Source organism: Sturnus vulgaris, chromosome 17 (genome assembly GCF_052056855.1).
Source record: "Sturnus vulgaris isolate bStuVul1 chromosome 17, bStuVul1.hap1, whole genome shotgun sequence".
NCBI classification, from domain to species: Eukaryota; Metazoa; Chordata; class Aves; order Passeriformes; family Sturnidae; genus Sturnus; species Sturnus vulgaris.
The window spans coordinates 11367526-11380619 of NC_142259.1; the positions used below are offsets into that span (position 1 = coordinate 11367526).

General features: G+C 42.9%; 1 protein-coding gene across 13 annotated transcripts in view; it reads right to left on the reverse strand.

Moving 5' to 3' along the window:
• Window positions 1–13094, reverse strand: part of PTPRT (protein tyrosine phosphatase receptor type T) — a 432144-nt gene that overhangs the window by 70235 nt on the left and 348815 nt on the right. For 7 of the 13 annotated variants that reach the window (XM_088175096.1, XM_088175092.1, XM_088175099.1 and 4 more), the window contains exons 13-14: window positions 12621–12657; window positions 8192–8248 (exon numbers count right to left, since the gene is read on the reverse strand). In XM_088175096.1, the coding sequence (XP_088031222.1) occupies window positions 8192–8248; window positions 12621–12657 (94 nt within the window). The remainder of the gene's footprint in view (window positions 1–8191; window positions 8249–12620; window positions 12658–13094) is intronic. The other 6 variants (XM_088175102.1, XM_088175100.1, XM_088175101.1 and 3 more) reach the window with 2 other exon arrangements.

The following is a 13094-nucleotide window of genomic DNA, read 5'->3' on the forward strand; positions in this document are numbered from 1 at the left end:
AGGAACATTATTTGCACAGCATTTCTGCTGTAACTAAGCACCTTGGAGAAATCTGCCCTCTACCCTACTGTTGAGACCTCATTAGTCCTCATTACAGACCTTAGCTCTGCTGACTTCACTGCTTGCTGCACAGAATATTTCCAGATATAGCTTAAGCCACTGAGCTTGATTTAGAAAGCCCCATAAGATTTGAGTCATGGCTACTCTAAAGACTAAATAAGCCTATCTTCATTATATTCCTGTTACACTTAACTGCTCCTAAAAATATCACCACTGCAGCTTATGAAGTTAAATGAATTCATGTTACATGAGATCCACTCTTATCTTGGGCTTCACCTTCGTTTCTGGAGTCAGCCAGGTCTTCCTCTGCAGCTTAAACGTGGTAAGGAAAGGGAATCAAAGGTGAGCACAGAGGGCTGACATCAGTCAAGTTGTGCTCTTTTGACAGCTCTGTGCTGCTGATCTTCAGGAAATCTGAATCACTTCTGCTCATGAAGTCACTTGCTTGGGGAGATAATATTCAGTCAAGTCCATGTGTTGGTGAGACAGCAGTGTTACTGTCACTGGGGTGTTGTTTTGCCTCTTTGCCACATGTTTAACTGCATATGCTCTAAGAGATGATGCAGTGATAAAAGCATGATTTCATTTCTCCTACAGCTAAGCTGTTAATCTAGTTTAGCCAGTGCAAAACACAAAATTTACCAAGCAAAAAGGGCTGGCTCTTGGCATCACACGTATCATTTTCAGCATTTGCCCCTGACAATTCTACTATTCTGCTGCATTCACCAATTTGCCCATTCAGTTAAGACTTCAATGATAACTTCTGTGCTCACGTCTGAAATGCATTAATGGGACTCCTGAGCATGAAAATAACTATCAGTTGCCTATTTCCATCTTTATTTGACAAGCTCTCCCACAATCCTGCAGTCAATGTGTCCAAGAGGTGAGCTATACACCATCAGGCAGGCAATCCCCACACTGTCACACAACAAAGGCAACGAGAAAGGTACAATTTTTCCCTGAAAATGGCTAAAACTCCATTCATTTGACGTCAAAGTCAGAAGTACTCCAAATTATCCTTCAGCTGAGCTGCAGTTACTCCCATGACCCTAAATAATAGGTGTTGGAGAATGGTTTTCTACTATAAACAGCACAGTCAGACGCCCCTCATTTTTGTACCATCTGAATACCCTCATGAAGTGTGAGCTGTGTTAGAAGAAATAAGAGCCTGATGTCAACTCCATCTTCCAATCCAGCAGACTGGATTGATTTTGCCAGGCTGTTGCTCGTTACTCCAGGCAATGTGTGGTCAGAGTGTTTCTCTCTGATATTTCCCACCCCACTGCAGGCTCCTGCAGTTCCAGGAGGAGAAGAACAGTTCATTATCCATCCTGACACCTCCACACCACAGTGACCAGTTCACTCCAATCTTCTGGACAACTCTATCTCTCTGGGCAAAGGCCAGCAATTCCTTTAGGCTACCAGCCCAACCATTTGTAAGTTGTCTCAGCTAATAGTGCCTAGGAATGGAGAATATGACAGTGTCAGCAAATTCCTGACTCTGGGGTTCTCAAAGCCTTGTAATGAAACATTACTGCAAAAGTCCATTGTTTTCCTGCTGTTGTGGCATATTTTCCATGCAGATGTCTAAATCTCCTCTGGTTACTCTGCTTTCCCACCTGTCCCAGCAGCAGCTGCAGGTAAGAACATTCCTACCCTGGCAGGAGGAGTTCTGTGAGCTGTTTCTCACAGGACATGACTTCTGCTGCTCCTGACAGAAACGCTGTTTTAGAATTCAGTTTCGCTTCTCTCCTTTATAGAGATGCAGGATCTGAAATCCTCTGAGCACAGCAGCCCATAAAAACTGCTCAGATGGCCATTTCATACAAATATCTTTAAACACACTTGCAAATCTCTGCATGACTGTACTTGAGGGGCAACCCTTTTCCTTCTGAAAAACTGTGTTTATATATTGCTGGCATTAAAAAGGAATGAAAATAAACTGCAACTGTATTTCCTAGTGGTTCCTTCCACCACATTTCCTGGAATGAATTGTTCCTTGTAACAGAAGCTGGATGCTGGAATAGTGAGACACAGAGCAGGTCACCACTGTTCCTAGTGTGTGCATTTCAGTGGCACCCAGAGCCCCCACAGAGCTCAGGACCCCATTACTCTGCACTAACAAGAACTAGGACAATTTTCTGCCCTAAGCTTGCTTTCTTAATAAGGAAGGCAAATGACAGAAGGCAGTGCCAGAGGACTGAAGACTGTAGGTCCCCTGACTCCCTATCTATTTATCTAGTATCTTATCTTTTCTTAGCCTCATCTCCTCCACCAGGCTGCTGCTCTCAGAGATACTCATTTATGCAGTGTACAAAATGCACCATCCCAGCAGCCAGAGCAGTGGCCTGCCTCTGACATTCACCCAGCACTCCACTGGTCACTCAGAGCTATAACAACATTTTAGTCCTTTCCTAGCAACCCAGTTGACTTTGTTTCTCTTCAATCCTTTCCAAAATTCCCAGACCCAGCATCTTGCAGTGAGACAGAAGGCAGCAGAGGAAGCACATTCATGGGAGATACAGTTCTGGTGATGCTGCAGGGATGCAAAGAGAGCAGGACAGGGGCAAATGGCCAATTTCCCCGAGCTGTCCAGCTCACCAGCCCATGAGAAGTCAGGTTTCTGGATCATCACACACTGATGGTTTAATTAAGGTTTTAATTAAGGTTTAATCTGGCCATGCTGCTGTTGATTCATAGAACCACAGAATATGCTGAGCTGGAAGAGACACATCAGGATCCTCAAGTCCAGCTCCTGGCCCTGCCCAGACACCCCAAAATTCCACCCTGAGCATCCCTGGAGCTCTGGCAGCCTTGGGGCCTGGGCAGGGCCAGCACCCTCTGGGGCAAAACCTGGACAGATACCATGGCAATCTCTCTCCCAGCAATTTCTGCACAGGTATATTATTTGAAAATAAGCCACAAAATATAAAACAACCTCCTCTGTGGAGGTGGCACTCTGAAAAACATCCAGGAAAGAATGATTACTGAGTGCAGGTAGCTAAGCAGGGCTGATAATACAAGTTTCTTCCATAAAACCTATTTCACAAACTGCAATTTGAAACATTCTTTACTTTAGGCAGCAACTGCAATACTGCATTTAAAAAAAAATGACACTGCCAGGAAAAAGAATTCAAGAGAGCCATAAGCAGCAGGAAAAGTCATGTATTTGTGTGAGATTTCCAGCTGGTGAGGCACAAAATCCTGCAATGGAAGTGGCACCACAATCACCAGTAGCCAAGACACTGGAGGAGAGAGAAGCATCCCAAAGCTCCACAGGAGAAGAAAAGAAATCAAATAAAATGATTCTAAGGACAGGTGGGTCAAATATTCAGACCCAACTGTGAAGAAGGGAGGGAAAAAATGAGAGAAGCAACCCAAGAAATGGGAAGTTGAGCCACCTCCAGGTGACAGGAAAGACCCAGCAAGGGGACAAGTCTGGCAATGATGAGGTTTGGTTTCAAAACTGTAACACCTAAGAACACAGCTTCTTCAGAAAGAAATCAGCTCGTGGAACAAAGAACAATCAGAAAAATTACATCAGAGCATTATTTAACCCAGAAAAATTAATGAAAAATATTGGGCTCCCAGTCATTACGTGCTGAAATGATCTGCACAATCAGAGTAATTTCTTTGCAGCACATAATGGCCAGGCAGTGGGCTGAATGCAAAATCTCCTAATAGACCTGGAGGCTTGTATTCAAAAGACAGCTATTCTCAAATCACTTGTAAACACGATTTCCTTTATTTATTTTTTTATGGTGCTTTCTATGTGAGTGGCCTACAAATTATTAAAGCAGCTCTGCATGCAGGAATGTTTTCCCTCATGTTTTCAGTCCTGATAATATCTATATCTGCAAAACACAGTCTGACATGGAAACACAAGGGCAGACATGTACCTCCAGCAATGATAACTCTGAGATATATGTGGAATTTTTACATCCTGGTGTGGAAATACCCAGCACCAGCCCAGGGTGACCATACCCTCCAGCAGTGTATTAGCACTAAAAAAACATCTGTGCATGGTGCTGGTGCCTCCATGAACCATGAGCCAACAGAGTGGAACAGCTTATCACATCTAAAAGCCAGGTTCCTCTTTGGCTATTTCTTTGTTGCAATTTATTTAAAAAAATGAATATCACAAAGAGGATCACCACTCACAACGTCACTACACCAATTTTCCACCTCCAGTTACTGAAGACTGCAAACAGCTCAGGCTTAAGACTATAATGAGACACACTCATTGCTTTAACAAAGCTCAAAAGGAACAGGCAGAATGATGAGAGCCAAAAGCTTTCAACCGTATTCTGAGAGGAGAGAGCTGCAAAACAAAGCAGTCCTGGAGAGGAAGACAGACCAGAATTTGTATGAGGGATTTTCAGGCTTATGGGTGGAATCTGTAGGAGGATGAGGGTAAACACACAGTGAGGCATCAAGATCAGCTAAGCTAAGAGGGCTAAGCTGAATGAGAATTAAAAAATAGCTGTAAGTGAATAATTGATCCTGGAGATTCCAGGCAAATCCAGCACAAAGGCTTTACTTTTTTCCTCCTGTTTTATTTCCTCTCTCTTCAAAAGAAAAGCCCTTAATTTGTACTAAAAGTAGATATATGGTCCCCAAGAATAAGAAAGGTTATAACATTTCCCTGAAACAAGAGCTCAGCTAAAGAGAGCTGCTGTGATGCCAACAAGTGATGTGATGGTTCAGAGGATGAGAGCATGTTTCTGTTTTAACTCTTTACTTTTGCAGAACTGTATTTAAAAACCAGCTCAAATTTATAAAAAATGGAAAAAGAGTAAAATTACCAATGTAACAAGTTCAAATTTACTTCAAACTCAAGATGTGACTTGATTTCTGTAGTCTTCGACAAAGGGAGATCAATCTTTTGATTGATACCAGGCAAAAACTTCTCAGTGCCTGACAATGTTATGGATATATAACAGATTCTCCACAATTATTGACTTTTCCCCCAGTCAGCCCCCTCTAAGTAGTTCCCCTGCTCTCATCATGATTATCATGAAAAATCCACACCCACAGCAGCTGCAGAAGCTGCAAAACCAGTGAGCAAAGCCCAGGGGTGGGCACAAAGTGAACACTGAAATAAAGTCACCTTTTGAGCCCAACTGGATGAAGGTGCCCCAGGGACCAGGGTGACCTACAAAAAACCTGCCCTGGGAGGCTTCACCCCGAGCTGAGTGAGCAGTGTGGAAAGGAGGAATCTCTCTCCCAGCAAAAAAAAAAAAAAAACAAAGTCAGCTGGGGCAGTGTTAGGAGCCTGTGTAAAACACTCTACGTGTGCTGCATAAACACCAGGACACTTCCTGTGCTCTGCCAAGATGAAGCAGCACTTCCAGGCAAGACTGGAATGAAGATTTTAACCTCTACAATAATACTACAAAACAGTCTCACACCTACCTTGTAATTTTATCACATATCCTAATGCAACCATATAGTTTTTAATGTCCAGCTCCTGGAAGAAGCTCAGAAGCTCGTTAATATCAACCCCGTTTCTGAATACTGGCTTATCAAAAATTCTATTTAAGGAAACAGGCATCATGTATTTGTAACAGTCCTGAGTCTGTCATGACTCTGGAAGTGTTGTTAAAGGACACCAACAATGATAATCTATTTATGAAAATCATTTTAAGGGATCTGCAGTACCTGCCCAGTGGCTGACCCACCTTAGAAAGGATCTGCAGGTATCAGGAAATGGAGACAAAATCCTGATCATCCAAACGAGTTGGTGTAAGGGTGTGAAGGTCAGGAACATGAAACCCCACTGTCCTCTAAAACATGAGAGACCTGCCTCCCCCCATGCTGCTGCCCCCTCCTCTGTGCCACCTCTCAGCCCCTGTGCAGAAGAGGCTCCAAGTGACATCCAGCGAGCTCTTCCTGCAAACTTTCAAGCAGAAGAGATGAAAAACAAGCCCCTAAATTTCATGTGAGAACTCGTCCAATGCTCCCTGCATTCAAACAAAGTAAAACAAAACCAAAGAACCAAAGGAAAACGTTTCTTAATTTGACCTTCACTTGTGGCTTTCATGTCCAACTTCTGACTTGTCTTTAATTTCCACTCCTTTATCTGGCTACCGATTTATCTGCAAACAAAGATGAATGTACACTGCCTCAGGGCCAGCCACAATACATGGCCAAGAGCATCCTTTCCCAGCAGGTGGGTCCTGAAAAGGGACAAGAACCTCCACAGTGCTCCAGGTAAATCCTTGCCTGCTTTGTTTCCTGGCAGGCTTGGCTCACACAGCTAGAATATATTTTATTTTCATTTCTCCAAAGACCTTTCTTTCCTGAAGCTACCTGTGTCCTGGCAGTGGATGCTCTGAATTACAAAGGTTATGTTTTCACAGTCTCCTGTTGCTAAACTATCCCAAATTTTCTCTCAAACACTTTGCTTCTTTTCCCCTTCACTCCAGATGTTTATTTTAATTGGGGAGCCCAAGATTAGGGTCTGGCAATGCAGCAGAGCTCTGGAGGAGATGCTGACCCCTGGACACTGGGCTGGAGATACCAAATTCAGTTCACTCCTGGCCTCATCCCATTCTGCACCAGGTTCTGCACTAATTCAAAGCTGTGCCCTGGAATAAGGAAGCCCCTAAAGGGATTGTGATACACAAAACTAGTGCTAAAATATAACTTTCAGAAGGCAGAAATTTGTTCAGGGGAAAAAAAAAAAAAAAACAACCAAACATTTTCACACATTCAACTTAAAAAGCGTGATAAACTCCTCTGAAATAAATAGCGCAAAACAGAATAAACCTGTCAAAGGAATAATATTCCAGTGTATTAGGAGACAAAATGCAGCAACAAACAGATTTGAAGTGGGATTAGATGTGTTTAAAAAATACATTATCTGTCTACAAAACCAGAATATATTTCAGGAAACAAAAGAAGCCTCTTCAATGGATTTGAGGGAGCAGGAGTTATTAAATCAACAGTTTTCATGTGCAGGAAAATTGTGTGTGAACAGCAGGAACATTTTCCTTCCTCATTTTCCACTGATTTTTTTGCAGTCTTCCCCTCCAGCCCAAGATGTCCCTGGTCACATTTGAGACCCAGGTTCTCTACTGAGATCCCAACACTCTCCCAGGAAGTTTCCTTCTTCCCATGCTGATGCACATCCAAAAATCAGGACCTTCTTTTCCAATGCATTTGAACTTCCCAGTAATTCCAGCACCTTTTTGCCCCTGTATCATCACAGCTGATGTGCAATAATGCTGAAATAATTTTTGGGTAAAGAAGTCACAACTGGGTAGGAAAAGCCATGCAGCACTGGGAGTATTCCTAGAGAAATGTAATCCATCTAAAAACTGGAACAGCAACCCTCCTTTCCCATGAATCTCATGTAACACTGTCACATCCAGCCCCTTATCCTGTGCACATCAGGCTGAAGTAGAAGAACCTATTTCCACAAACTGATGGGACCTCCCCTCTATATTTCAATTTTCTGGAGGTAATGATGATCCTGGTCCCAGTGTTACATATGATGGGGCAATTTTATGGCACACAGACCTCCAAGTTCATTCTGATGGAAAATGAAAAACCCTTGAGAGGTTCTGAATCTCCCCACTGTGACTTTACTCCCCACTGTGAGTGCCTTGGTGCTGCTGAGGCTCAATTCTGCAGCATCTCTGGCTCCAGCAGAAGTTTCTATAGAAACTACAGTTTCTATAATTCCTCTGTTCTTCCACAGAGGGCTTACAGAATCAAGTTTTCCTTTTCTTGCCACCATTTCTCCAACAGCAGGACTCATCTGTCTATGAATAAGCACAATAATCAGCCCCAGAAAATGGCACTGCTCCTATAATTGGAAATACCAGCTGTGTTCCATGCAAGCTCAGGGGTCACTCAGCCTGTGGAGAGGGGATCCATGGGGCTCTTCCATCACACTCGAGTGCTGCTGTGAAGATTTCAGAGGTGTTGAGCCCTCAGCTGCCCCTCAGCACAGGCAGATCTTCACTGAAGGAGGGCCATGAAAGCACTGCCCCCCCCTTTATACTGTAGCTGGAGCAACTGTAAAAGTAATTTCTCGTGCAAAACAAGTATTAAACAAGAAGTCATGAAGCTGCTCAGACCTCTGGAGTTGGACCAGTTTTCCTTTTCCTGAGCTGATAATCACCTGTGCTCAAGAGGCTGGGCGGGTTTCGCGTGGTCACCTCTTGTCTACCTATCACTGCTAAGAACAAGCAAAATGGTTCCCAGGCAGCATGCACAAGACAAAAAAAAAAAAAAAAAAAAGAAAAAAAAAAAGAAAAAATGTACCTTATAATGGTTATTATAGTTCCATTCTTTCATTTGCAAGAACTCACATTTTAAGGAAAGAAGAAATGAGTATCGGGAGATAAGGAACCATTAATGAGCCCTCTGCCTTGGTTTCAATTACACTGTGAAATTAATTTAATGCACTTTAGGAATACAAGAGGTAATCGCTCTCTCTCGGTAAGAGGTTGCAATTTTCTCTAATAAAGTGTCGATATAAATATGTTGCTTTAAGACAGAGAGAACAAGTCAGTTAATTCAGAAAGAATGGGACATATTAAAACAAATGCTGTCAAGGAAACCAAATGGCAAAACCTATAAATAACCCATCTGAATGAAAATTGTATGGCAGAGAGCTGGTAAATTGGGGTTTAATTATAAACATTTTAAAAGAGTGTTTTATGTTAATGAGATGCATCCAAGTGCCTAATGCTGTGAAAGATAACATTAGTCCAGTAATTAAAAAAAAAATAAAAGATAGAGTAGCCCATGTGAGGAGGGACATGGTGAGAGATCTGACACCAACGAATCTGAAAATCAATACACACGTAGATACAGAAGGTTAATAATGTTGGACATGCTGGCAAAGTGTGGGATGGCTACACAGAGTGGAGGAAGGCAGGGAGTTTTCTGATGGATCACCCAGGGTCACCCCAGCAAGGGCAGCACCCAGCCTTCACAGGAGGCACTGGATGGAGGGAAATGAGCTCAGGGGATGTCCTGGGGACCTTGTGGCTCTGCTTTGGGGCACCTGCTGCTCTGCAATGCTGATGCCATCCCCTCTCCCAACATTTAATAACCCAGTGCAAAAGGGTTGGAGAGCTTTTCCTTGCCAATCAAGTTCATCTAACCAGGAGCAGAATACAGAGAACCAGCACAGAGCTGGGCTGAGCTGAAAAGGGCTCATCTGGGCAGCCTATTTGTACCTAAATAGGAGAGAAGAAAGCTGGAAAAGCTCCAAAACTTTTTTTTTTTTTTTGTAGTGGATTAAACCACTTTTAAAGCATTCTCTGCTTTCTTTTTCTTGGTGTTGGAGCAATGGGACACAGAAAAACTCGCAGGCAGCTGAAGGAGAGGCGGTGGAACAGCCCTGTGTGTCTCTCAAGTAATTAAAGAGACTCAGCTTCTGAGCAGGTGCCTTGCAGCAACACCCAGGATGTGTTACAATCCCCCAGTAACACATGCCTAACACATTTCACTGCCTAATTACTCCCACACTCACGTTTAGTGCCCTTGTTAATCCAGTACTTCAGGAGAATTCTTGCCTTGCTTAAACACGCCTGGATCCTAATCTTCCTGTCACTGCTGTAAATCAGAACTCATTTCACTGGTGCTAATGGAGCTGCTGCGGTGACAAATGTCTAGGAATGGGAAAATTAGGCCTCTCTTCCAAAATGAACATTTAGTCTGGCACCACTAGTATGTATTTATTTTCTTGCATCAAATAATTTTTTTTTTCATCTGGTACCAACTCAAAGCAGAGCTTTTAATGTTGAGATTAATCCTGGCTCCAAAAATGTTTGGTTTTTTGTTTTTTTTTCCTGATTCCTACCAAAGACACCACAGTGGCATCCTCACTGGCAGCTCTGTTGATTTTGTTCAAGGCAGACTTCAGGTTCTATCCTCAGAAAAACACCAATGCAAATAAAGGGAATAGAGAGCAATGCCATTAAGGATAATCAGTATAATGAGCAGACAGAAGACAGCACAGACACAGGAGGTCATCTAGAACATTCCAGCTATCAGCCTTTGATGAGGCCATGGTGTAATTACAGTTTTATGAGTGTTTCTGTGCATTGTCCCACTGCACAGAGAGGGCAAGTACCACATCCCTTTGCAGGGGCTGGTCCCTTAATCCACATGGAGTTAATGGATGCTGGGAAAACCTGAACCTGTGGGAAAGCTCACAGAAGCACTTTGTTCAGGTGCCAGCAGTGGCAGGTCCTGTGACATTGCCACCACCCCAGCTCATGGTGCTCCCTTGCCTGCTCCTCTGGAGAGCTAAACCTGCCTCACACCAGCCAGAGCTGGGGTATTCCAGCCTCCCTGCTAAGGGCCAGGCACTGGGAATTGCAGCATTGCAATTCAGAGCAAGGGCAAGAGGAAAAGCATTTCCACAGAGATCTCTGCACTCCACACTGAGGAATAAGATATCTACCTATAAATCAAAAGTGATATGAATCAAAAGTGATATAAATCACAAGTGATATGAATCAAAAGTGATATGAATTGAGACAGTGAGAATAAACACTAGAACTACCATCATTTCTTGTCCTTTTCCATTCAAGTCAATAAAGAAAAAAACCTAAATAATAAGATCACCAAAAAGCAGTGGCTCTAGACATCCTCAGGCTCTACTCATTTCTTTTGTATCTCTTATTAAATTAAACCCAGTAAGAGATTCTTTTTTTAAAAGACATGACATTCAGAACCAGCAGAAGGAGGGGCTCATTGACTGAGTGGCTCAGTGACTCTTCCTGGTGACCTAGCAGGGTTAATGAAGATTATCTCCGTTTGCAGAAGTCAACTGAACGTCAAACATTTAAGGGGACACTTCACTGAGGTACCCAAATCAGAGAGTGCAAATAAAAGATCATGTTAGAATGGGATTTTCCAAGCTGCCTAAGTTATTTTGTTTTGAATAATCACAGAGCAAATATCTTTCCTGCTAGCATGGCAACATTCTTCCACCAGCTCCAGAAAAATGAACAACTTAAATGGAAGGAACTACGGGTTTCCAAAATTTAATTAATCCAGTATTCCTGATCTCATGAAGAGACTGTGCTATTGGAAAAGCTTGGGGAGATTCATTTCACCCAGTCCTGCTCTTGCTCTTTCTACCACCAGAAAGCCAAAATCAGGTATTTGAAATGGCCACATTACTACCAGCTGAGAAAACTGAGAGGAAGGAGACACACAGACTGAGACACATAGAATGTTTGTAATCCAGAGAATGAATTAAATAAAGATTTTACAAGGAATTTTTAAACAGGAAAGGAACAAGAGGGTATGGGGAGCACCAGAGCCACAGATGAGAAGGAGAAATGGGAAAATGGGCTCCTCCTCCTTGGCTTTCAGTGGTGACACAACTGCTTACAGCCCCACATGGCCAAATCTGAGCAGGGAAAACTGCTGCACAGGTGGCAACTCCACACAGCACCTGCCCCCCAGTGCCTGGCTGGCTCTGACAGCCTGGGGATGTCTCCACAGGGAGATGGAAAATGCTCTCCAATGGTTAATGGGTTTTTTTTGAGCCCTCCCAACTCCCCTGCAAGCACAGATGCAGAAGGGATCAGGAGAAAGGACCTTGAAGTCATTAACTTCTGCCACAGGTCAAAACAGATGGAAAAGAACGGAAAAAACGGGATGGAGCTGCAAAGGATTTCTGTGTTCCTGCCAATTTTGGTGAACTCTCAAAGCCTCCACAGGCAGCCATGCAGGTATTTCACATGGCAGCAAAGCAGCAAGAGCACAAGCTGGCAAAGCTAAGTCTGGGAATGGAGAGTCATCTGTAGCACAGCTCATGGCAATACCCCAGCATTTCCCTTTGCAGACTGCAACACTTGTTGGGGAAATCTTTACAGCTACTCTGTGTTACAAATAAATTCGTGTCTGACATCTTTTTCTGGAAAAGTAGCCCCTGGGGTGATTTTGAAATCTTTAGAAGAGTTGTTAAAAGCAGCTGTAAACTCTAAGAAGGAGCTCAGACATTGTCACTGTTGGTCCCTCAAGAGCTACACCTTGTGAACCAACCTGGGGCTGTTTGTCTTGGGTTTGCCCTGTGTGACCTCTCAGCTCGGTCTGTTCTGAGCTCACCACAATGAAAACCAGGAATGCTGTCTCTTAGTTTGTTCAATTATACCATGAAAATGGCGTGATGTAAGAATTGTGCCCTGCTGTAAACAAGGTTAGGCTTATGTGAGATCTTCTCTTATCTACTTTGTACAGTTGTGGAGAGAACAAATTGAATAGGAAGTTAATGTCACTTTTTCAGTGATGTTCTGCCAACAGCAAGAACAGTCCTCAGGACAGAAAAGCTGTCAACAGAACGAGGAGAAGGAGGCACCACAGAGAATTATACCCTGCGTTAAAAAAAAATAACAGAGGCCACAAATACAGTGGAGTGGTCCTGGAAATTGTTGTTCTGCCTTGTCAATCTTCCTTTTCAAAAAATAAAAGAGGAAATAAAGAGGCTGGTTCTTTGGCTAGGAACTGTAATCAAGTTGTGCCACCACTGCAGTTTTTACATTTCTGGTATTGTGTTTTGCAGGAAAGAGAGACCCACATACCTTTTGTTGCCAGCCGGACACAGTTGATTTTTGTTTCCTGAAAAATAAAAAAAAACACAAGAAAAATATATAGGAAAACATCACAGTGTGTAATTTGCCCATCTACAATAAACATACATTCCTTTTAAAACCTACTAAAAGTATATGTATCTTTTCTTACACTTCATCATTGAAAATACCACCAACAGTTTTTGTTGCATAAAATACTCCACACCATTGGACTTGCCTACAGTTGTTAAAGTTGGGAGTGACAGCACGTTTCTCCACGCTCCATGTGTGAGTGATGGGTCCCATGTAAGTGCCTGATTAGCTAATAGAATTTCCCAGTTAAATGACCTGCTCTGTAATAGACTGACAAGCCTTGGGTCAAAAGTACACGCCACTGTACATCTCATTTTCATGCACCATTACTGCAAATTTTGCAAATTGGGTATTTATTTAAACACATGGCAAACAGACACCAAAGAAGTAATT